Source organism: Laccaria bicolor, genomic scaffold (assembly GCF_000143565.1).
Source record: "Laccaria bicolor S238N-H82 LACBIscaffold_19 genomic scaffold, whole genome shotgun sequence".
NCBI lineage: Eukaryota > Fungi > Basidiomycota > Agaricomycetes > Agaricales > Hydnangiaceae > Laccaria > Laccaria bicolor.
The window spans coordinates 84,373-108,233 of record NW_001889890.1 but is presented as its reverse complement, the minus strand read 5'-3'; the positions used below and the strand labels follow the sequence as shown (position 1 = coordinate 108,233).

General features: G+C 48.2%; 8 protein-coding genes across 8 annotated transcripts; 2 read left to right on the top strand and 6 right to left on the bottom strand.

Moving 5' to 3' along the window:
- Window positions 1–4,157: 4,157 nt before the first annotated feature.
- On the bottom strand, window positions 4,158–5,795 carry LACBIDRAFT_328909 (uncharacterized protein; the record flags this gene model as incomplete). Its single annotated transcript, XM_001882959.1, has 7 exons — window positions 4,158–4,180; window positions 4,217–4,249; window positions 4,382–4,428; window positions 4,762–4,967; window positions 5,018–5,180; window positions 5,233–5,249; window positions 5,310–5,795. 7 exons carry the CDS (start codon window positions 5,793–5,795, stop codon window positions 4,158–4,160), a joined length of 975 nt encoding a protein of 324 aa, XP_001882994.1.
- Window positions 5,796–7,535: 1,740 nt separating this feature from the next.
- On the bottom strand, window positions 7,536–7,805 carry LACBIDRAFT_300281 (uncharacterized protein; the record flags this gene model as incomplete). The annotated part of the gene is made up of 2 exons (XM_001882958.1): window positions 7,536–7,557; window positions 7,618–7,805. 2 exons carry the CDS (start codon window positions 7,803–7,805, stop codon window positions 7,536–7,538), a joined length of 210 nt encoding a protein of 69 aa, XP_001882993.1.
- Window positions 7,806–8,636: 831 nt separating this feature from the next.
- On the bottom strand, window positions 8,637–10,412 carry LACBIDRAFT_328907 (uncharacterized protein; the record flags this gene model as incomplete). Its single annotated transcript, XM_001882957.1, has 2 exons — window positions 8,637–8,849; window positions 8,901–10,412. 2 exons carry the CDS (start codon window positions 10,410–10,412, stop codon window positions 8,637–8,639), a joined length of 1,725 nt encoding a protein of 574 aa, XP_001882992.1.
- Window positions 10,413–11,242: 830 nt separating this feature from the next.
- On the top strand, window positions 11,243–12,497 carry LACBIDRAFT_328906 (uncharacterized protein; the record flags this gene model as incomplete). Its single annotated transcript, XM_001883081.1, has 7 exons — window positions 11,243–11,296; window positions 11,567–11,627; window positions 11,662–11,692; window positions 11,757–11,791; window positions 11,911–12,110; window positions 12,158–12,208; window positions 12,489–12,497. 7 exons carry the CDS (start codon window positions 11,243–11,245, stop codon window positions 12,495–12,497), a joined length of 441 nt encoding a protein of 146 aa, XP_001883116.1.
- A 1,774-nt stretch (window positions 12,498–14,271) lies between these two features.
- On the bottom strand, window positions 14,272–18,660 carry LACBIDRAFT_328905 (uncharacterized protein; the record flags this gene model as incomplete). Its single annotated transcript, XM_001882956.1, has 16 exons — window positions 14,272–14,322; window positions 14,379–14,452; window positions 14,636–14,751; window positions 14,804–15,010; window positions 15,161–15,226; window positions 15,379–15,585; window positions 15,972–15,982; window positions 16,165–17,041; window positions 17,111–17,238; window positions 17,329–17,601; window positions 17,650–17,724; window positions 17,773–17,904; window positions 17,957–18,216; window positions 18,278–18,338; window positions 18,404–18,552; window positions 18,600–18,660. 16 exons carry the CDS (start codon window positions 18,658–18,660, stop codon window positions 14,272–14,274), a joined length of 2,748 nt encoding a protein of 915 aa, XP_001882991.1.
- A 420-nt stretch (window positions 18,661–19,080) lies between these two features.
- On the bottom strand, window positions 19,081–19,484 carry LACBIDRAFT_300276 (uncharacterized protein; the record flags this gene model as incomplete). The annotated part of the gene is made up of 2 exons (XM_001882955.1): window positions 19,081–19,332; window positions 19,386–19,484. 2 exons carry the CDS (start codon window positions 19,482–19,484, stop codon window positions 19,081–19,083), a joined length of 351 nt encoding a protein of 116 aa, XP_001882990.1.
- A 492-nt stretch (window positions 19,485–19,976) lies between these two features.
- Window positions 19,977–21,171, bottom strand: LACBIDRAFT_300275 (uncharacterized protein; the record flags this gene model as incomplete). Its single annotated transcript, XM_001882954.1, has 2 exons — window positions 19,977–20,948; window positions 21,010–21,171. The coding sequence occupies 2 exons, from the start codon at window positions 21,169–21,171 to the stop codon at window positions 19,977–19,979; spliced, it is 1,134 nt and encodes a 377-aa protein (XP_001882989.1).
- Window positions 21,172–22,414: 1,243 nt separating this feature from the next.
- LACBIDRAFT_328903 (uncharacterized protein) lies at window positions 22,415–23,669 on the top strand (the record flags this gene model as incomplete). The annotated part of the gene is made up of 6 exons (XM_001883080.1): window positions 22,415–22,423; window positions 22,449–22,521; window positions 22,601–22,778; window positions 22,908–22,971; window positions 23,019–23,068; window positions 23,489–23,669. 6 exons carry the CDS (start codon window positions 22,415–22,417, stop codon window positions 23,667–23,669), a joined length of 555 nt encoding a protein of 184 aa, XP_001883115.1.
- Window positions 23,670–23,861: the final 192 nt, after the last annotated feature.

Here is a 23,861-nt window from a genome sequence, read left to right as displayed (position 1 = left end):
AGCCCAAGAACGTTAAATTCCGTTGAGAATTGGTGTTTCTATAAAAAAGGTCATGTACATCTACTATTTTTAACGAAATTTTACACTTTTATTTATATCTTTGTCAATTCTGAACCAATTAATACGTGCTTGGGTGCGTTTTGAAGGGTATTTAAGGGGCTACAAAAAACCGGTCCAAACCGGTTAAGACCGGTCCATTTAGACCGGTTTTTTTGCGGTCTTTAGTTCTCAAAAATAAAAGACCGTAACCGCAGGTCCGGTTTTTTGCAGTCTTGGTCTGGTCTGGTTACGGTCTTTTTCCAGTCATGAGACCAGACTTCCAAACACTAACAATCATTGACATGACCTTCATAACCTCGCAGGCCTGCATGGCAGTGTCAATTGACACTCGCACTGCACCTGTGAGGTTCATTGGTCTGCTTTATGAGTGTAATGGACAATCTGTGCATTAAATGCAGGAGCTGTCGATGAAAGTCATATGGAGCTGAAATGACAATGGTGTGGAGACCCAGCTACGATCTCAGTCAAAGCTCGGTCTAAAGGGAGGAAGAATGAGGAAAAGAGACTGAAAGTGGGCGTATCCTAGCGAGGGGTGAGATCACTCTGGAAATCCAAAGCTACAACCCCTGCTACCTCTTGGGAAATCCATGAGAGGTTGGATACAGATGCAGGAAGGGGTAACACTGCAGATCTGATAAGATCTGCCCTGATCAACTGGTGCTGACACTTGTTCTCTTGGAGAAGAGTGTCAGTGACCTGTTAATACACAATAACACTTGCCTATTGGGTTGAGCTATGATAGAACACCTGCTGGAAAGCAATAGATGCAGTGGTGGTAGAGATGTAAGAAGGTAAATTGTCACATGGCTACTACTGACAAGTATGGAAGGGAGTCATGTGATACAAATGCTAAGTAATGGAAGGTAAATGATACAGAGGAAGGGTAGGATCCCATATACCTGCTACAATGAGGGTATCTGTGAACGGGTCTATGTACCCCTGGGTTTTTCCAAACCTATACTCATACCTGTCGAAACCCATACTCTTGGGTGTGGGTACAGGTTTACGTGGGTAGGGGTACAGGTTGCACTAAAGAAAACCCAGGTTACCCATGCCAATCCCTACATATACATGGATCCAATAAAAATGACACTTGAAGATGATCAGTCAAAGGGAATGCACTGAGTACTTCAAGAACATGGATTCAATGTTGCAAAATTATGTGCTAAATGCTCTCCAGTGTGCCCCATCCGAAATACCAATTGCTGCATGGCTCATCTGCTGAGTTGACAGGATGACTTCAAATCAGCCCTCAATGAGGAGATATGTATACATGAATACAAGAATATGTGTATATGTGAATACAAGGATATGTATATGCATGGATACATGAATACAAGGATATGTGTATGCATGGATACATGGATACATGTATATGTGGATACATGAATACAAGGATATGTGTATGCATGGATACATGAATACAAGCATATGTGTATATGTAGATACAAGGATACAGGAATATGTGCATACATGTATACAGGATATATCATAGACAAATGTTACCTGCTGGTAACCCACTGGTAATGTTACCTGGTGCGCAGGTAATGTTACCAGTCTGAATACCTAAATTCTTGGCATATATTGCCATTGTTCCTCATATTTTTATATTAGTTCTCAGTGTATCTACATTGTCCCTTTAGCTGGTTTAGCCAAATATGGAATGTGTGGCTCTCAGAGCCATTATCAATATTTTTGTGACAATGTGTTGAAGCATCGCATGAGCCTGCTCCTAGTTGGATTTAATTATATTAACCCCTTCAAAATAGCATTTAGAAGCTTGAGAACTGCTTTTTCAATGAGCCCTCCCAGAAAAATGGTAACATTATTTTTGCAGGCAATAGTTCTGAAGACCAAATTCCAGCAAAGAACCTCATTAAAATGTTAACGGTGCATTATCTGAATTTTGATGAGTCTCACTACAGATGTGGCTCTTAAAATTTTGTCTTTATTCTTGAGATATAGTCTATTTGGTACATCTAAAAAGGTTTCCTCAATTGCGGAAACACCTTTCAATGCCACAATCAGGGCCTCACTATCCACTATCATTGAGTTCACATTTGAGGATCCCGTTTTTGAAGGAAAGGCAGGAGCTGCAATAGCGGTTTCTACCTTCAGGATGCATGGTTTCCTCGATCAGGGTCACCTCACTCGAACAGATGAGGGGGTCACACAGGAGCTGCATGGAGGGGGGGACTGAGGTCCAAACAACCCAGTTGGGAGTTCAGGGATGCCCAAGGGGAGGTCTTTACGCTGCCACTGCTTTTCTGAGCGGACTCCGGCTGGACTCCGTCGGACTGACGGTACAGTACTTTACTGTGCCCTACCTATTCCTGTCAGACTCTGGTCATTCCAGCAGAATCCGGTGGAATGGGACAGGACTCAGACCGGAATCCAGTGGAATCCACCGGAGTCCAGTGGATTCCTGTGGATTCCAGTTGAATAAGACCACAATCCACCATAAATAGCAGTACTTTACCCAACCCCACATGCTCTAATCAGTGCTGATCAGAGTTTCTACAATCAGAATGGACCAGCACTGAGCTAGAGGTCAGGTGACTTAATCTGCATTGATTCAACTCCTCAAAACTCTGAATTTCTTATAAAATTCACACCTAGTCAAGTCATATATCTCAATAGATCAGGTTTTAATGTATTTTATTAATTACATAAAAACTATTTTACTACATACAGTGCATATCAAAGGGGACAAGGAAGAGGGGATGGACAAGGGGTAGGGACAAGGAAATGGGGAGGGACAGGGAAGGGGGTATAAGGAAATGGGGATGGACAGGGAAGGGGGAGGGAAAGGAAAGGGGGCGGGGACAATGAAATGGAGAAGGGGATAGGGACAAGGAAATGGGGAGGGACAGGGAAGGGGGAAGGGGGTACATGGGGGTACATGGAAATGGGGAAGGACAGGGAAGGGGGGAAGGGAAAAGGAAGGGGGGGAGGGAAAGGAAGGGAGGGACAGGGAAGGGGGGAGGGACAACACTCATCGCCATGTGTAAGTGGTGAAGTGGGATGCACTCGTCGTCGTTGTGTCATGTGGTGGTGGTTATTAGTGAGATGGGAGGGGATGAAGGAGCCTCGGGGCACTCACCTTTGTGTGAATGATGAACGACGACATTGTCATCGTCGTTCATCGTTTGGTTGCCACGTCGCTGACAGCAACGTGGCACCTTGGATTCCCACGTCGTCATGCATTGACGTGGGTGTCCATTAACATGGGCGTCCGTTGACATGGGCATCCATTGGCGTGGCCGTTGTTCGTTGGCGTGGTCGTCGTCCATTGACGTGGTGGTGGTCCGTTGACGTGATGGTGCATGTCGTCATTGGCGTTGGCGTCTGTTGATGTGGCCGTCCGTTGACATCGTGGGGTGTGTCGTGGTCCGTGGGCGTGTCGTGGTCCGTGGGTGTGGTCATGGTGGTTGTGTGTTGATCTGGTCGTCCCTCATCCCTTGTGGTCCGTTTTTGTTGCCTCAACCTCGCCAGGGATCAGAAATCAGTGAAAAGTGCGAAATTGGCATACTGTGACCTGGTCATTTTAGATAAAAATTATATGAAGTGGTAGAAGGTAGGGCTGGGGTAGCTAGAGGGTGGTTTAAAAGGAATTACATGTAAGAGTTGATGCCTTTACATAGTCGGAAGTTGCACTGTGCGGTCAAATTTAGCATCCAAAAGTTGTGCGCTGGGCGAAAGTTGCGTGCGCTCGGAAAGTTGCGTGCAGGGATTAAATGTGCAGAACAACCGCCATAAAACATAAGCGCAAAGGGCGGCATTTATTCTTAGCACCTGCCTTTTATATTTAAAGTTCAAGGCGGAATTACCTTGCTTATCAAGGTCTATTTCCACAGTCATAATTATGTAAGCCGTCGTACTGTCCCCCAAGGTCATACATCACTTTTATTTCAGCCGAAGCGTTAGAGACCGCTCTAGACTGGCTGCCAAACACAACCAAGCCAATCCGTCGTACTGCCCCAAGGTCATATATCACTTTTATTTCAGCCGAAACGTTAGAGACCGCTCTAGACTGCCGCCAAACCTAACGGTGCAAATTTGCCATCCAGTTACTGAGAGATTTCTGTGATACTTACTCAGTCTACTGTCTTCAACAAATCTGCTCAAATTCTTCAACTTATACAATACTACTTACTAGTAACAATACTGACCAAAAGATGATAGATGCCTGCTACGTAAGTAGTGGGTCACACTTTTTTTGTAAATACAAGCTTCAGACCCATCCACTTTCATTGGCTGCGAGGAGCGAACCGCGTAAGTGGTTCGGCGACAAGCAGCCAATAAAAGATCACAAACTTACTCTCATTTTTAATCACCATAGCAGGCTTCAAAGCGCCCGCAGGGGCACTACAGTGATTATTATTATTTATTTTGCATGAAATACAAGCAAGGTTTTTGTTGACATTGGAACAATGTCAAACTCTAGTCTCAAAACTGGCTGCTGTTTGATTAGTATTGTTAGCCCAGGGTTTTTGTACGAGTGAATGGATAATCTAAATGTGCTCATAATTTTCGTTCTGTTTTCGTTCTGGTTTATTTAGGTCAACTTTTAACCACAAACGTCCAAAGTCAATTCAGCCGCCCCGCGTGAAGGACGAGCCCCAATGCTATGAGCAACCCGTAACCCTCCTAACTGCTCTGATACCCGTCCGCCCACCCTCAACCACTCGCCCCACACACCAATGCATGCCATAAACCAAAAACTGCAGGGACATAACCACCCCTACCATGGAACAAATAGTGATCACACTTTCTGGCCAGGCGTCGAAAGCCACAAGCTCGAGGAAGAGCATGAGGGAGAGGGCGGAGATGAACATGCAGAGACCTGGGACACGCGCTGAGAGGGAGAAGAAGAAGTAAGAGCCGTATACATCCCGAGCACGAGCCTGGATCAGGAAGGGTTAGAAGAGACAGCTGAGTAGGAATAGGAACGTACAATGAATGTCTGTAGGTCTGCCCAGTTGCATCTTAGAAGAAACCACGCGTCACATGCGATGCCGAGACCAGATGCAATGCTGCTCGTAGCAATAGCACTCCGAGCGTAGGAGTTGACATCGAATAGTGACCCTGGGGAGATGGAGAAGACGGCTTTATCGACACTGATGTAGGGGACATCAGCAACTCTCCGGGAACGAAGTTGAATGTACATACGCTGCTAGTGCGACTAGCTGTATGAAGAGATCGGGTAAGAACGGAATCAGGGAGGGAACGAAGAGAAGAGTGCTCACCAAACCTCCGATATAGGTCCACTCCGTCTGTAAGCGCGCGAACACCTTGTCATATACTGAGTCCGTAGTAGCTTCCTTCAGTTCGCTGTACATCGTAAATGACGCCAGCACTCTCTCCATCAGCGATAGCGACAGAGCGGCAATTTGACGATTTGTTGGGAAACGAAAGTGAATTCGTAAAGGCATGAGGTCGGGGATGATGATGTGAAGGTCGACGGTCACAGGGACGACTTTGGGGGCGGATTGATCTGTGGCTGCGTCGTGAGACCGATGGTGGAAGGCTATTTTTTCAACTAGTGCGACACCGCAGATGTGGGATGCTGAGAAAGGTCCTCGAGCAACAGCTGCAGTTCCTATCGATTCGAATGCAACATCGCCCACAGCAGCTACCACCCCCCATTCCCAGAGATCAGACAAAAGACGATTGCTGCATGCACAGCGACTGCACGCTCTTTGCGACTTTTCATTGCTTGTAGACGAGGCCATCTCCCACAAACGTTGCACCATAGCTTGACGGACATCCCTCAAATAAATTTATACCATGAAGAGAATTGTTATCCTGGTCCAAGTGCTGCACGCAAATCCACACGCAGTCCCGTTCATCGCGTCGAAGCCAACTATCGTTTATTGTGTCGTGTCACGTGATGGCAAATGTTCAAAGCCAACCATTCTGCAACCGTCAACCCAATGAAACCGTCTAGAGTGGTGACGACGAGGATGGAAGCGCGTTGATCAACGGCGCATGGGGTGACGGCTACTGACATTCGGAAAAGACTGGTAAGTTTGGGTAAAGAAAAGATAAAACCTACCTTAACGACCAATCGTAAACTGCATATTACGAGGAATTCGAGCATGAGTTGGGCTTGAGAGTGAAATAATAAGGGATTAGAGTGCAGAGAGATTTTGCCCTAGAAAGAGTGGTTGGGGAAATTGCAATTTTGGCGCGAAGTGAAGCCGTGGACCAAATCCTCCTGTTATCTGAGTGTGGTCGAGGGTGTCGCACGACTGCTGCGCGCGAGTCATCGCAGGAGATGCTTCGATCGGGGATCAGCCGCTGCATCAGCATCTTTGCGAAGTGAGAATTTGCTCCGTGGCCAAGGTATCCAAGAACGAAGATGGCAGCACAGAGATGACGTGTTGGGCAAAGCGCGAATTCGCTCAATGGCCAAGGTATGTACCTGCAAGGGTCATCGAGGTGCTCGCTGGACAACCAGTTTTTCACTTCCCCAATGATCCGTTGTGCCTGACAACGAATAACACAGAAGATGAGCCAGAAATCGGACACAAAGGTTCCTCGCACAACGAGAAGGCCCAGTTGGCAAATACACTATGGGCCGCCCATCCCGCGACCCCCTGGGTCATCGGAGTAGAGTTTCCATTTGTAGCCTGCCCAAATGGCGAGAAGTGCATCATCGAGCAAGTGGTCTTCTCCAACGCCTCGACAAATAGGTCCGTTAGCGCCTAGACAAATAGGTCCTTTAGCGCCTTCGGAACGCATCATGAAAGTCGGTTGGTACAGGTTACCAAGTATGGGTTCATAAAGGAGCAGCGGTCAATGTGTTCATGTCGCCTGATGTCAACAGTTCGTCTGGCAGGTTCAGACCCTTCCCACCCGGGCAAAGCGCGAATTCGCTCAATGTCCAAGGTATGTACTTGCAAGGGTCATCAAGCTGGCAGGTTCAAACCCATCCTACCAAGGGCAAAGAGCGCATTCGCTCAGTGTCCAAAGTATGTACTTGCAAGGGTCGTCAAGGTGCTCGCTGGACGTGCCTAGTAACAAATAACTAAGAAAATGAGCCAAGCGTCGTACACAAAGGTGAGATTAGTGACCTCTTGCAGCTCTGGCATTCCTTGAGGGTCCGCAAATAGGATGATGTAACCCCTTCGTCCTCGCACAACGAGAAGGCCCAGTTGGCTAACTGTATCGGCCGCCCCATCCCGCGACCCCCTGGGTTGTTGGAGTAGAGTTTGCAGTTGCAGCCTGGCGAAAATTTCATCATCGAGCAGTCTCCTCCAACGCCTGGACAAATAGGTATGTTCGCGCCCTCGGAAGGTATCATGAAAGTCGGTCGGTACAGGTTGTCAACTATGGGCTCATAAAGGAGCAGCGGTTGATTTGTTCACGTTGCCTGATGTCAACAGTTCATCTGGCAGGTTCAAACCCTTCCTACCCAAGGGCAAAGCGCGAATTCGCTCAATGGCCAAGGTATGTACCTGCAAGGGTCATCAAGATGCTCGCAGGACGTGCCTAGTAACAAATAACTAAGAAAATGAGCCAAGCGTCGTACACAAAGGTGAAATTAGTGACCTCTTGCAGCTCTGGCATTCCTCGAGGATCCGCAAATAGAGATCACCTTGTCCCGGGAGAAGCTCATCTAGAATCCATGGATCCAGGTATCCGTGTATCCAGTCATCCATGAATCGAAATATCCATGGATTCCCGCGGTGCATACGAAATGTTCCATGTCGGTCACGAGAATACAAAGATGACGCCATGAAGTGTAGCAAAGCGCGAATTCGCTCAGTGCTGCGACGAGCCGTAGATCAAGTTGTCGATGTGGTAACGCTGAGGGGAAAGGTCTGTGAGAGAACGAAACTGTGATACTGTGAGTGCGACTTACTTCCAGTCGTCCATAAATCCAGATTCGGTCATTAACAGGACTCAAATGCCAGTGAGAACTCGCGCGATGGCTACGACCTCGATTATGAGAATCCAACGATGAGTGTAGCAAAGCGCGAATTCGCTCGATGCTGCGACGAGCCGTGGATCAAGTTGTCGAGGCCAAAGTTTTGTGGAGACGGCGCTATTCGTATTACATAATCTCTCCTCACATCTATTATTAGCCGCCAACTCTCTGGCCCCTTTGACTTTGGATTTGCCGAGCAATTGCCGAGTGACTACGATGTGGCTTTTATATGTTTACTCTTTCAGCTAAATCCATGTTCATTGACGCCTTTCCACTTGTCCGGCGGCTCAAGGTACCAAAGTCGGTGCATAACGCCAACAAAGAGTCGCACCGGTTGGAAATAGGCTATAGCTCCGATACCATGCAATTCACCCATGACAACGGCGCGGATACATGCTTAGCGGTGTTGGATCCCGCGTCGTGTCGTCTGGCACCGGCAGTTCAGGTTATAATCATCGGTCTCTCCAGTTCCAAACCCTCTGAGTGACGTTGCATAGATTTCAAAATTTATACAGCATTTTCTAGAATTAGAAGAAGTTCTCTATTCAGCTTCCATTCGTGTTCGCGGCCGACCAACCTTCAGGGATACATATAATCATTTTACCGAGTCGATGACATCACCCACTCTACTTCAAGTCATTTATACCACCTTCCGTAATTCTTTATACCACCTCCCGTAGTTCTCCCGCTTCCAGTCCCCCAATGCGCACGAAAACTGGCGTAGCTTGTGTGAGGATGTCCTTAAGGAGGTGAGGAACCTGTTCAGATCGATTTCTTCGAGGTCGCAGAGCTCAGACTTAACAGTCAGCCTCTGAAGGTCCGGGAACATTTTGAGCCATGATGTAAGAAAGGCCTATCGATGAGAATGAGTTCAATCGTTGCGGGAGGTATATTATTGGCTTACGATAATAGTATGGGTGGAAAGATCAGCGAGGCTTTCAACGACAAGAGTATGGATTTTCAAAATTGGTCCCGATATGAAGCACTTGCATCCGGATGATGTAAAGTGCTCAATTGAGATATGTGTGAGCGGTGGAATCTGTATGGTGACCTGTCCTGCGAAATTCTGGGCGACCAGTGTTTGTAAAGGCCGTGAGAGCGAGTCAACGGATGAGCAAAAATCGACAAAATCGCCATTAAGATCAAAATGCAGCTCATTTAAAGATGCAGGATCCATCAATTTCCACGAACGATAGTTTGCAGAAAGATGTAGATACTTCAATGGAGGGAGGACCTGAAGCGGGTTATTTTCTATTGGGGGGTCATCCTCAAAAGAATTCAGAGACAGACGGCGGAGGGCGGGGTGCCTGGCAAAAAATTCAGGCGAGATCAACATCATTGGAATGCTCATGAAAAGCTCAAAGGATTCCAGCCCGGGAAAGTCAATAAGCGGCTCGATGTCGCGAAAAAAATCTGGGGTACCAAAAACCAGAAGCAATGATTGCATAGCCTGGCCTCGTAATAGGAAGGGCCAGATCTCTCGCAGCAGCCCAGTTATGTTGCGCTCTCCAAATAATCCCGAGATGATGTGCAGTTTCTGGACTCCATTCATCACCTGTTGGAGATGGGGCATGTATTCGGATAAATCTTCGCGGAAAATTCCATGGTCTGAGGGCGGAGAAGGAAGGGATGTGAAAGGAAAGGTAGAAAACCTTCCCTCCAGTTCTGGGGATAAAATATAGTCGGAGAAACCTTCCGAATGTGAGGGCGGAGAAACAAACGACGGTGAAGGAATGGTAGAAGCCTCTTCTTCTAGCTCCTGTGGGAAAGATACATCTGACGGTACGATTCGTACTTCGTCGCAAGATCCCAAGAGCGTGAGCACCTGCAAGACCGCGTGGTGAAGTCGTTTCATTTCCTCCTTGGTCTGCTTGTCTTCCCCGGGAAACCGAATCTCAACGGAAAGAAACGAAGATATGCCCTTGACAATTTGTTCGACCTCTGGCTTATATCGTATCAAGTGCAATGATTCTAGGCAGAGACGACATCGTTTATTGCTTGCCAAAACCATCCACAGAAGGTGGTCTATCCCGGCTGATAGCTGCAGTAAAGTGTCGCTGGGTGAAACGGTGACTGATTCGCCATACTCGATTACTTTGGTGCGCTTGATGAAAGCCCCGAGGCAGATAGCCTCCAGGCGAGGATGCAGTTGAGCAAACGAGAAGAGGTCACTGTTCGTTGTGTAACGAGTGATCTCGAACAAGACCTCTGAGGAAAGGTCAAGGAGGTCTGGATAGTTCGCTCGATCTCGCAACCGCACGATCTGAAAAACAGAAACATCAGAAGAGGAAAGCGAAGGGCAAAGAGTGAGAAAACGAACAGCTTCGCAGCATGTAAGGGGTTGGGGGCTGCTGTCAGCCTTCTGGAGGGAAGAGAGGGAAACATTGCAACTTGTTTGCTGTGAAGGTCGCGACATAGGTATTAGGTGGCGGCCGCCGAGTTGCCAGTGGGCCACCTTTAAACGGCATGGGGTGGCACATTAGACAATAGCTTTTGTTAGACCCTTTGTTGTAATTTATGACCAAGGCCCTTTGTCGAATCTGCGCGTCCAGCTTGCGCCTCCCCGGACACGTCACATGGACACGTCACATGACCTAACACGTGTAAGATACAGTCACATGTACGCCTTTCGAGTGCAATGGTATTTTTACTATTTATCAATGAAAAGAGATAGCATGTTCAAACCCTTCCTAACCAAGGGCAAAGCGCGAATTGGCTCAGTGGCCAAGATATGTACTTGAAGGGCCATCTGGACAACGAGTCTTTCATTTCCCCAACGATCCATTGTGCCTGGTAACGAATAACTAAGAGAATGCGAAAATTGGACACAAAGTGTTAGTGACCTTTTGTAGCTAGATCTGCCACTCCTTGAGGGTCCGCAAATAGGACGATGTAACCCCGTCAACTAGCCGCGCCATCCCGCGACCCCCTGGGTTATTAGAGAAGAGTTTGCAGTTGCAGCCTTAGCCTGCCTAAATGGCGAGAATTTCATCATCGAGCAGTCTCCTCCAACGCCTAGACAAATAGGTGTGTTTACGCCCTCGGAAGGTATCATGAAAGTCGGTCGGTACAAATTGTCAACTATGGGTTCATAAAGGAGCAGCGGTTGATGTGTTCACGTTCCCTGATGTCAACAGTTCGTCTGGTAGGTTCAAAGCCTTCCTACCCAAGGGCAAAGCGCGAATTCGCTCAATAGCCAAGGTATGTATATGTAAGGGTCATCAAGGTCGTCGCTGGACAACTGTCATGTTCAAACCCTTCCTAGCCAAGGGCAAAGCGCGAATTCGCTCAGTGGCCAAGGTATGTGTTGAAAGGGCCAAGGTATGTGTTGAAAGGGTCATCTGGACAACCAGTCTTTCCTTTCCCCAACGATCCGTTATGCCTGGTGACGATTAACCAAGAAAATGAGCCACAAAGGTGTTAGTGACCTTTTGTGGCTGGATCTGCCACTCCTTGAGGGTCCGGAAAGGGATGATGTAACCCCGTCAACGAGCCGCCCCATCCCACGACCCCCGGGTTGTTGGAGTAGAGTTTGCAGATGCAAATGGCGAAAATTTCATCATCGAGCAGTCTCCTCCAACGCCTGGACAAATAGGTCTGTTCACGCCCTCGGAAGGTATCATGAAAGTCGGTCGGTACAGGTTGTCAACTATGGGCTCATAAAGGAGCAGCGGTTGAATTCGCTCAATGTCCAAGGTATGTGCTTGCAAGGGTCATCAAAGTCCTCGCTGGACGACTGTCATGTTCAAACCCTTCCTAGCCAAGGGCAAAGCGCGAATTCGCTCAGTGGCCAAGGTATGTACTTGCAAGGGTCATCAAGGTGCTCGCTGGACAACCAGTTTTTCACTTCCCCAATGATCCGTTGTGCCTGGTAACGAATAACTAAGAAAATGAACCAAAAATCGGACACAAAGGTTCCTCGCACAACGAGAAGGCCCAGTTGGCAAATACACTATCGGCCGCCCATCCCGCGATCCCCTGGGTCATCGGAGTAGAATTTCCAGTTGCAGCCTGCCCAAATGGCGAGGATTTCATCACCGAGCAAGCAGTCTTCTCCAACGCCTCGACAAATAGGACCTATTTGGGCAAAGCGCGAATTCGCTCAATGTCCAAGGTATGTACTTGCAAGGGTCATCAAGCTGCTCGCTGGACGACTGGCAGGTTCAAACCCATCCTACCAAGGGCAAAGAGCGCATTCGCTCAGTTTCCAAAGTATGTACTTGCAAGGGTCGTCAAAGTGCTCGCTGGACGTGCCTAGTAACAAATAACTAAGAAAATGAGCCAAGCATCGGACACAAAGGTGAGATTAGTGACCTCTTGCAGCTCTGGCATTCCTTGAGGGTCCGCAAATAGGATGATGTAACCCCGTCGTCCTCGCACAACTTGAAGGCCCAGTTGGCGAATACCGTATCGGCCGCCCCATCCTGCGACCCCCTGGGTTATTGGAGTAGAGTTTGCAGATGCAGCCTGCGAGAATTTGATCATCGAGCAGGACAAATAGGTGGGGTGAGAGTCCGTGAGACACTGGGCGTGGACCTATTCAGAGGATAGTATAAAGAGTGGCGCCCAGTATCCATCGGTAGACCGTAAAAACGTGAGCTGGCAAGAGGTCATTAGGCACTAGCTTGTCAATGAAAAGTCCATACCCACAGGAAGGCACCAAAGTATAATCCCTTGATAGATATATGTATCAATATCGCCGTTGCTTTTGGAGCTCTGATGCTTAGCTCCTGAGTTGTTAGAGAGGTCCTCCGCCGCAGTTCCGAGTGGATCTAAGATGTACATGTGATCCTCCGCGAGAAAAGAACGACGCCGCAGGGAGGCCTTCAAGTTCCAGACGAGACGCCGGCCAAACCCTGGCATGCATGGTGCTCAACTAAAATTGCGGAGATAACGAAAATTCGACGCACCAAGAAACAGAAACCACAAGTTCCGTCGTCGCCCTCTCCAATACCTACGTTCCGATATTTGTTGAGAGTTTTCGGTGAAACGCACGGGCGGAAGGACCACACATGCTGTGGAGTTTGATCTTGGTGTGATTGAACCGGTGTTGTTTACTTCAAGACCATGAAACAAACAAAGAAACGCCTAGCTCGCACTCGGCTAAGTAATAGCAAACTTGCAGGTCAAAAGCCGCGCGCCGCGTCAGTGAGTTAGCACCTTTCAAGTCTGCATTTTGTCGAGTGACTACGAGGTGCAAGGTTTAGACCACGGACACCGCAGGAATTCAACCCAAGTTCATGTGCGTTCCACATTCACCGCTTCGCCCCACTTCAATTCCTGTCCTTTCACTCCTTGTGACCTGCAGCTCAGGAGTTTGGCGGAGCGTTGACCGGGGATGGAAGTATTGTAACCATCGGCCGGACATTATTCTTGCAGGCGACAACCTCATACGCTATATGCACTGAGCGAATTCGCGCTTTGCTATGCCTTCCTCAAACCACGAGTTATCTGCCCCCCCCTTCAGATCTTTGCATGTATTATAGACCTGTTGCACAGAGCCTGCACTTTGGATTGTACTTGGAAGCAAGCAACGCAGAAATCCTTCTTAGCGCTGCAGCCGAGAACCAGTTCTATCGATCTCCCTTGACATTGTCTGACTGCTTTTTCCGACATCCTTTATTTGACATAAAACTCGGGATTAAAAAGTTGTGCAACAAGTAAGTCAACACTTCATCTCCACTTTGTTGCAACTGATTCTCTTGTCCTCTTTCCACAAAGGCTTGAGTTTGAATGCGTCGTGGTTGAAAGTTGCTTGTTTTCTGAGGTTTCTGCAAGTCGGGTGTCAATATGTGTGGATGAAGCTTAAGGAAGGACAGTGAATGAAGGGCACGGCACGCACCCTTTGCCTGCCCACGTAATTTCTGGATGATATATCGAGCCAACTCAATGTGCTCCTCCTTTTGCGCTAACAACCCATGTAAGCTCTGAATGCCCTGCGAAGAAAACTACTTATAAGCCCAGCTACTGGAAATTAGGTAACTTGCAAACCTTGAGAAGAGCATCGTTTTCTTTCCGAAGTTGCATGCGCTCTTCTTCGAAAGCATCACACTCCGTTGAGATCAAGACAAAGTCGTTGTCGATATCGCGGCTCAGAATGCTGTACATGTAACCGACTAATGCGAGAGGCACAGTGTGAAGGTGAGGAAAACATTGTTTGGGTTGCAAAGCTCTCTTTATACACCACGACGTGACGTCTTTGTTTGATTTAGTGTACCCTTACAAATGACTTCAAATTACAAACAACGAGAACCATTCTGCCATTGTCTGCATTGTTACTGAGCCACTAGGAAAGGGGCGGCTGAAAGGATGACGAGCAAAAATGCCTATTGAGACCTGTCAATTTACTGGGAAAAGTCAGACGTTGATGAGTTGAACTCACCGTGGTTTTCCAGGTGATCTTCTCGACAAAAATGTTACACCAATCGGCCATCACTTCAGCGAATAATTTCAACCCTATCGCAAGATTTACGTTTTGCTCTAAACACAGTTTCCAAGCTCGGCAGCGGTCAATCATTGCAGGAATAGATGCCGTTGCACACGCGTTTGACAAATATTCCCACTCGCATCTCGATGCATCCTCTTTCATGACTTGCACGCAAATGAATGGACAGGAATAGGGATACGGCAAGAACTCACAGAAGGAATACTCGGCTGCTAGGCTTAACACATCTTCTCGGACAGCAGAAAATAGCTTACTGAGACAGTACGCCGCAAGAAGGAGGGCAACAACGGAGGCAGCAAGATATATGTATCTGAAAATCGGTTGCAAAAGAAGAACAATTATTATTGTTCTCGAATACATACTTTTGAAGGATTTTCGGGGTTGTGTCATCAAAAAATCTGGAGGAGATTGAGGGGGTTGGACGGCCTTCGGCTACAGATGCCCTGAGAGGAGAGTAGATCACTGTATTATAGACAGTGGCTGGTTCTGCCACCTCAGGTTCGGGAATGTTGTACCGTGTTACGACTTCCTGAGTCTTCCACGCGCCACCGTCAAGAGGTTTACGGAATCTAAAGGATTGTTGTCGATGAGGTGAATTCATGGCTTGACAGAAGTATTGGGAGTAGGACACAAGACAAAGGACCTCAAGGCCAGTCGATTTGGCCTAACTTTGCACGTGACGTTTGCAGGCATCTGTAACTCTTGCAGCTCCCCCTCACTCCAGCTCTTGGATGTCGCACGGTGTACGTAGTCCAGTTCCAAAAAGAGTATCCCTGTAGCAAAACCTTTTTCAACATACAGTAAAAAAAGTGATTCTGTAGAGGAAGTTTGTTACTTGCGTTGTATGGGAATCAAACGCACCACCTAATGCGAGGCTCAAGCGTCAATGGCTCCCGCTCTCCTCCAGCCGTCTCTTCTCCAGCACCGACTTCTTCACCAAAGACCGCAAGGTCGCATCATGACCTTCGCCATCTCCTCAAATCCGCCGTCGACCTTTCGCCTTCCAGCGATGGCGACATTGATGGGCGTTGGGTCGATAGGTGAGAGCCTCTTACTATAGGAAGAAAGCGACACATCGATCAACTCAGGTGCCAGCGTTAAGTACGTGTAACGTGGCAAATGGCCCAACGAGAAGCGCGCAGCCCTGCTTCTGGCGCAAGTAGCGCGGAAAGACCAGACAAAGGATATCGGACGCCTCGTCATCATCTAACTCGACTTTTCCGAGATGAGGAAACGCAGGTGTGGGGGAGGGAAACTTTGAGAAATGGTATGCGCGCAGTCATAAGACAGTGCTTGATGGGCCATAAGGTTTGCTTCGCCCGCTTTACTGTGTGTGGTTTCGCTAAGCAGCATTTTGGTAGTAATGGTACAAACGCCGAAAACAGGAGATAATCTTGCAAGTATGACGGATTGATAATTGGCTGAAGCTGGATGGCGCCGCGGGGGGACAGGCCGCGTCACCTCAACCATCGGCGACCTGCATTCGTTGAGGTACATTCGTCGGTGATCCTCCAACACACCGTGACCTACCTCCTCCTAGACTACCAGTGCACAGTGGTTTGTCACCGTAATATATGCACACAAATGTTTGTAATTATAATTGGTATGTACTAGAATATCCTGGTTACTGGATCTGTTACAAGTATCTATTGTGAGCCAGACCGATTCCAACAACTCGGCGAAATCGAGGTGAATCTCCCATCATCATTGGTACATCAGAAACTTTCGTTTGATACCAGAGGGTAAACCAAAAGAGGGTGAAAATGATAGCAAAGCCTCCCAAACTAAGTCGAGATGGAGTCGTCCTTCCAAAGTATGGTTTTCGAAAAATATCCATCATGGGAGCGGTAGGACAGTAAAAGCCCCATACACATATGCTGCTCCAAATATGACAGATGGACACCTGTATATAAGACTTTAGACCCCAAACAGCAATGATAAAGCACCAAAGATATGCTTCTGCTCTCATTCGCAAATATCGTTCTACATAGGGGAAAAGCAGAAATAGAAGGCTGGTGAATTGTCCAACTTGATTTCCACGGAGAGCTTCTTGAATGATGGCAGAGAAGTGAAAAAGGTGGACTGGTATGAATTTGAGGCGCAAACGTTGGAATCGGCGTCGTGTGAGAGCAGTCCGGAGAACGGCTTGAAAGGAGACAAGGAAGTCGAGCCTAACCGAATAACGACGCCAGTCACCCAACTTTCTCTCACTGGCAGATCTTGCTAACCAACCGTGGATGGCAGTTTGAAAGGATGTCAAGAAACCTGGTTGGGCTATTAGATATTGACGCCACTGGGTCAGCTGCCGCTGTTTTCTATCCATGGATTGGCGCATAAGAGCGGTCCGGAGAGTTGCTTGAAGGGAGACGAGACTCGCCGGATTATCGACTAAGTAACGGCACAAATCACCAAGTTGATGTCGCCTTCCGTCATTGGCAAATCTTGCTAATCGGCCACGAATGGCAGTTTGAAGCGGGATTAGGGCCGATTGGGCCACCGGGTGTTGACGCCATTGGGCCAGCTGATGCTGCTTTCTACCCAAGGACTGGCACATAAGAGCGGTCCAGAGGACTGCTTGAAGGAAGATGAGGCTACCAGGCCTATCCATCAAACAGCGACGCCGATCACCCAATTGACATCGCTTTCCGCCAGTAGCAGATCTTACTGACCAGCCGCGGATGGTGGTTTGAAGGGAAATTAAAAGGGCTGGCCCGGCTATCAGGTATTGGCGCCATTCGGCCAGCTGACGCTGCTTCCTAGCCTTGGATCGGCATGTAAGAGCAGTCCGAAGGACAGCCTGAAAGGAGTTGAGGCTATTGGGCCTATCTACTAAACAGCGGCGCCAGTCACCCAATTGACGTCGCTTTCCATAGCTGGTGGATCTTACTGACCAGCCGCGGACAGCGGCTTGAAGAGAGATCAAGGAGGCTGGCTGGTTCATCAGGTATTGACGCCACCCGGCTAGGTGATGCTTTCTATCCTTAGATTGGGAGGTTTTGCACGCGAGGTAGGCACGGCAAGCAGCCTGTATCGGAGGTAAAATTGTGCAAATTTTGAGGTGAAGGTTTTCATGAGCCAGATACTGTTTGAACATAGCTACATCTAACGTTTCTGGGTGGTTACGGAGTGCGGTCTCTTGATTAAGACCTTTTGGGCGAATCTGGTGAATCGGTTAGAGGTGATGATATCCTAAAGGAGCTTTCCGTACAGGCTGAGAGGGTGATCTACGTTGGGTAGATCCTCGCATGAGTGTGGTTTCTTGATTAAGGCCTTTTGGACGAATCTGGTGAATAGGTTAGAGGTGATGTTATGTTAAAGGAGCTTTCCGTACAGGCAGAGAGGGTGATCTACGTTGGGTAGATGAATCACTACCAGAGGATAGTATCCGCATGGGTAGAGAGGGTTTGGGAAGTCTAGATTGGGTAGATAGATCTTTATTGGAGGATCCTTCTCTTGGGCGAATCTAAATAGGGGTTTAGTACAGGCGATAATCTGCTGGAGGAGCTATTGCATACTTGCAGTCTAGACTGGGTAGAAGGCTCTTTGCTGTCGGGCGGAAGTTGCGATTTCCTTTGGGCCTGCGGCTTTGGGTGCTGAGGTCCCCTGTCGTCTGTCCGCTTCTCATGGGCTTGTACGGCGGCTTGTGGCAATCGCGTCGGTGGCTGTGTGGCCTGTGTGCTTTGTGCTTGCAAAGTTTTTCGAAGGTCATCGATTGCTGAGTTAACTGTTTGGTCCACTATGCCCTGCATATCTTCCTTCAGCTTTTCATGCTTCTCTGTATGGGGTAGAGGTGTAAACCACCTGAGCAACAGCGAATTAAGTGCGCTGCGACTCACTAGTATACTCCTCTTCCAATTTGTCAACCTTTTGATTAAAATTGTGCTCCACAGCCACAACCTGTAACCCCAATTGACTCTTGAGGCAGATCAGAAGGTGAGAAGTCGGAAGAAGATTAAGCTCACGGTTTCATTCTTCAAAATACGCGCATTCTTGGCACTATCCTGTTGTAGAGCATTAATGTCACTACTTTGGGTATCCAGCCTCTCTTCAATTCGTTCGACATGTCCACCGATCTGAAAAGTTACCTCGCGATGCACATACTTCGTCATGCCTGCATCGTTCAGTATTCATGAAACAGGTGAGGCATGAAGTACTCACTATCGGCCAGGGCAGGAACATCATTTGTAAGGGGAATATCATAGTCGGACTCGCGATACATGGTGGTCGCCAGCACAAAGCACTGAAGATGATTGGTCAGCATGTTTCTACGGCGTTTCTTCACTTTGAGATTTGCCGCCTGGAGCAAGGGTATTGCGGCTTCTGGGTACGCTGCCACGGTTCGGGCATGGGTTTCGAGTGAGAGAGGCAGTGGGAAGTGAATTCTAGAGCGCGAATCAAGGGATAGTGAAGTTGATGATGAACTGCATTTAAACCGCACTGAAATTTATATATTACTTCTACACCGAGTTACGCAATTGAAGGAGCCGGAGTACAACAAAGCCTCGTATGAATTGTTCTCGCCAGAACGCGTCGCCCCTGCGAGTGGTTTGAAGCTCATTGGTTTCAGAAATAGGGACAAGCCCATTCCCGGCCTACTTCACATCTGAGCCTCTGCATCTCTAGCTCTTCCGAAAGCGGATCAAGGAAAACCTTGCCTTGTAACCCTTAATATATAATGCGGATGGTGCCCCCGCCATGTATTGAATAGAGGAATAGCGCTGGCTAAATAAGGAAGATGGTCGAGCCAGGTCCAAGGTCCCAAGGGACGTGATGCCCGAAGGGAAGATTGTCGCAATCCTTGAGACGATAGTAGACCGTTGTCGTGATCCAAGAGTTTCTGGAGATGCTCGGTGTAAATCATGTAGGCGCGGTGCCCGTGCGGCAAAGATGGCTGAGGGGTTGCTGGAGTCAGGAAAGGTATTTCAAAAGGAGTTCGACTCCTACCTGGTTGATCCCTCGCAGAGCGACGCACGCAATGCATCGTTTTATGGAGGACTCTGTGGACGTCTCCTCCAATGCCTCCCGCATACTAGAACTACCCATCGATTGCTGTCGCTAATGGAGACTCGAGAGTTTCTGAAGCAGGGCTCAGCAATGGATTTGAAAAGAAGAGAGAACCACTCACTCACCCGACCCTAGTCGAATTTGAAAGTTTGAAGTTTGAACATGTAGGCCCGACGATTTGATCTACCATAGTCGCCACGAGTGACTGTAATCAAGATAGCTCGAATTCTGAGATTCCTCTTCAGGCGAACTAAGTAACTGGAGCTGGAGGGAGGCATTGTGCATCATCGGACGCGAAATCAGTTCCGCGATGGCACACTTGATATCGGGTTGGAGTTCCCACCTCTCCACTGTCTCATCTTCTTCCCCTCCGAGCTGCTATTTCATACACCTTCTTGCTTATATTAGTCGCTTCATTTCTTGGTTCACAGCAGGATACTTATATTAAAGTTGAAGGTCACGGCCTATGCAACATCTATTGATAGAGATTCGATTATTTGATTGGCGAATGCAAAACAGATGACTATGCAGTTAAAGTCCCTCAGCAGGCTCTACCCCATGAACGCTAATATGATACAGGCATGTTGTAGGTGCTCCCCAGTTGCTTAATACCTCGACAATGATGGCCTCGAAAGATGCATCAACGTTCTCGGCAGCCTGTGAGAGCTTGAATGTTTGTGCCTTCGAAACTTGCGCGTATTGCATTTCTGCAAGCCGCCAGAGTGTCCCTGACCGTGAACCACGAATCCCGGTCCTAAGAAAGTCATCCATTGTCCGGTTTTCCAATGACATGTTCGTAATGTTGGCCGATATGTCAACCTGCCCCCACAGAACGAGGTCACGCGGCACTCGAGCATGCTCTTTGGCGGACACAATGCCGTGGGATTGATGGATTGTTACGTTCGCGATTTCGATGGGCCCAGAAAAGGAAATGCCAATATGGCCACTGGGGCCTGTAAACTCCCAGCATTCACCGAGCTCAAATGTTTTTTCCATAACGACACTCGGAGGATTGATAAGGACAGAGTTCATATCAAAGCCTCTAACTTTCCGTTGAAACCAGGAATAAATCGTTTCGCGTGGAATTCCATGGGTTTCCGAAGTGTGAGTTTGAATGATCTCCGCCCCTTCGCCTTTGCTCGCAAAATTTCGTGCTCGCGACATTTCATTCCAATCTTGAAAACGGTGAAAACCATCCTCCACAGTGGTCACGCAGGCGTTGAGATTATGAAATTCATCGCGGGTGGGATGTCCAAGCAAGTCGTTTTCAGAGAACACAGCGGATCGAGGAGGATGGAGGGTTAAAACTTGGTGATATGAGTGTGCAAAGGCGCAGATGGGCTCCAAGTCAAATGGGAAGTATATGTGAGAGTAGAGTGTGCACACAGTGCGGGATACTCGACAAGTAACGATAGCAATCTTCCACATGCTGACGATAGCGATGACTGCGGTGACGAGGACAAATTTTTGGATTCTGTGTGAGGTAGAAGAGCTTGGCTGCTTCTGTAATGTCAAAATTCAATGTTCAACCTTGGAAAACCATTACTGTCGGGTTTGCACTTACCACGTGCGGTACAGCCACTGGCCCGCTTTGACAGGGTTCACTATGGCCGATAAGGTTGAAACCTTCTGGTATTTTCGAGTCATTGGTAAGAAAGCATTCCAAGGCAAACGGATCTTGAAAGTCGCGGGGAACATAATCCGCGAACGACGGTGATGGTGGCATGAAAGTTGTTAACTTGTCTTTTGTGCCATGCATGCAAGTTTGATCAAGACATTACGTAATGTATTTCTATTTGTTGTTTCTGAACGCGAACCTGGGATGGACCTTTAGCCTTTCCCCTTTCCCCTTTTCAATGACGAAGTCTTCGGGTTCGATAACGCAATGTCCTCGGGAATAGACACCTTCAAAGGGACGACAGCACATTCTCAACAGCACATTCTCAACAGCACATTCTCAACAGCACATTCTCAGTACAATGTGTCGGGCTTCAACACTTTAGGTATCACATGGGGTACTTGGGTCGACTGCACGGGGGTTGTGAATGGTGTTGGAAGGAAAAGGGCGTGTAGCACGGATTGCATAGCCATTGCTTGAGAATTAAAGAGATCCGAAGGACGGGCTGTAGGATGACGTATCTACATACTATCAGAACATATCGCACTGCAATGCAAATGAGCTCACAGGAATGAGAGCAACTGGGGTGAAGCAAAGCGCAAACTGGGTCGGTGATTGCCAAGCAGGAACCATTTGCTCTGTAAGATTCACGAGTTGCGATTTGAAGCAGCATACTAGGACACAGCATGACTTGGTCGATTTAACCCTGTCCCAGGCGAACAGCAAAGCGCGAATTCGCTCAGTGCCACTCGATGCGATGTTGAAAGCGCGGGGGGAAACAAATCCAGAGTCAAGGGATTCTTGCAGGGAAGACTAGCAATGCTGGGGGTTGGGCAGCAGAATGCTTGACGTCAACAGAGGCACTGACCTGGTTCATCTAACAGACTGAACCGACTTCCAGCTCAGGGGTGAAGCATGTCTGGCCAAGGTTGAATCGCAATATGATGAAAGTATCTTGACAATCACTCTAGAATGCTTGACGTCAATGGAGGCACAGATCTGGTTTATCCAACAAATTGAGTTCCAGCCCAAAGGCGAAGCATGTCCCTAGATCTTCTTATTATCTAGAAATCAAGGTTAAAGACTTGAAAAAGGGCGTAAAGAGATGACATGTTGGCGGAGCGCGGCAAGTATGGGTTCACAAAGGAGCAGCAGTTGAGTTCATCATCGAGCAGTCTCCTCCAATGCCTGGACAAATAGGTCTGTTTACACCTTCGGAAGGTATCATGAAAGTCGGTTGAAATGAGTTCATAAAGGAGCAGCGGTTGATCTGTTCACATTGCCTGATGTCAAGAGTTCATCTAGCAGGTTCAAACCCTTCCTACCCAAGGGCAAAGTTTGAATTCGCTCAATGTTCAAGGTATGTATATGCAAGGGTCATCAAGGTCCTTGCTGACGACTGGCATGTTCAAACCCTTCCTAGCCAAGGGCAAAGCGCGAATTCGCTCAGTGGCCAAGGTATGTACTTGCAAGGGTCATCAAGGTGCTCGCTAGACAACCAGTCTTTCATTTCCCCAATCTAGTAACGAATAACTAGCCAAAATGGGACAGAAAGGTTCCTCGCACAACGAGAAAGCCCAGTTGGCAGATACACTATCGGCCGCCCATCCCGCGATTCCTTGGGTTATCGGAGTAGAGTTTGCAGATGCAGCCTGCACACATGGCAGGAATTTGATCATCGAGCAGTCTTCTCTAACGCCTCAACAAATAAGTCCGTGAGCGCGTAGACAAATAGGTCCTTTCGCGCCTTCAGAAGGCATCATGGAACTCGGTCGGTACAGGTTGCGAAGTGTGGGTTCATAGAGGAGCAGAGGTTGATGTGTTCACGTTGCCTAATGTCACAGTTCGTCTGGCAGGTTCAAACCCTTCCTACCCAAGGGCAAAGCGCGAATTCGCTCAATGTCCAAGGTATGTACATGCAAGGGTCATCAAGGTGCTCGCTGAACGACTGGCAGGTTCAAACCCTTCCTACCCAAGCGCAAAGCGAATTCGCTCAGTGGCCAAGGTATGCGCTTGCAGGGTCATCAAGGTACTCGCTGGACAAGTTACAACCAGTCTTTCAATTCCCCAATGGTCCGTGTGCCTGGTAATGAATAACTAAGAAATGAGCCAAAGATCAGACACAAAGGTGAGATTAGTGACCTCTTGTAGCAGAGCCACTCCTTGAGGGTCCGCAGATAGGATGATGTAACCACATCGTCCATGCAAATGCGTGCGGCGGGGGTTCTTGCAGGGAACACTAGCGATCCTGAGAGTTGGGTCGCAGACTGCCTGACGTCAACGGAGGCACTGTCCTGGTTCATCTAACAGATTGAGTTACAGCCCAGGGGCGAAGCATGTCTCTAAACATGCTGGGAGAAAAGACAATCTTCTGATCACGAAGAATAGTTCAGGTGCATGATCCGTGGAAGACCGATGAGAACAGGTATGGATGCTGGTATCATGGAGGCCTTCCTACCCAAGACAAAGCGCGAATTCGCTCAGTGTCCAAGGTATCCAAGAAGGAAGACAGAGATGATGTGTTGGGAAAAGCGCGAATTCGCCCGGTGCCCAAGTTGCATGGACGCCGTCTGCCTACTTCCCTCCAGTTCATCAAACTTTCTTGAGCGACTGCAATACTCTGTGTCCGACTTCTGGCCTCTCAGCCTGTGTAGCCAGTCTCCGTTATCGAGATCTTTGTCCCGTCGAAGTAGTGCTTGAGAGGGTCGGAACCTTCGATGTCGTTCTTGATAATAACGTTTGGGCGAACCTTGCAGCTGCGACTCTGATCATGAGGAGGCACGTAGCGGCGTCCACGG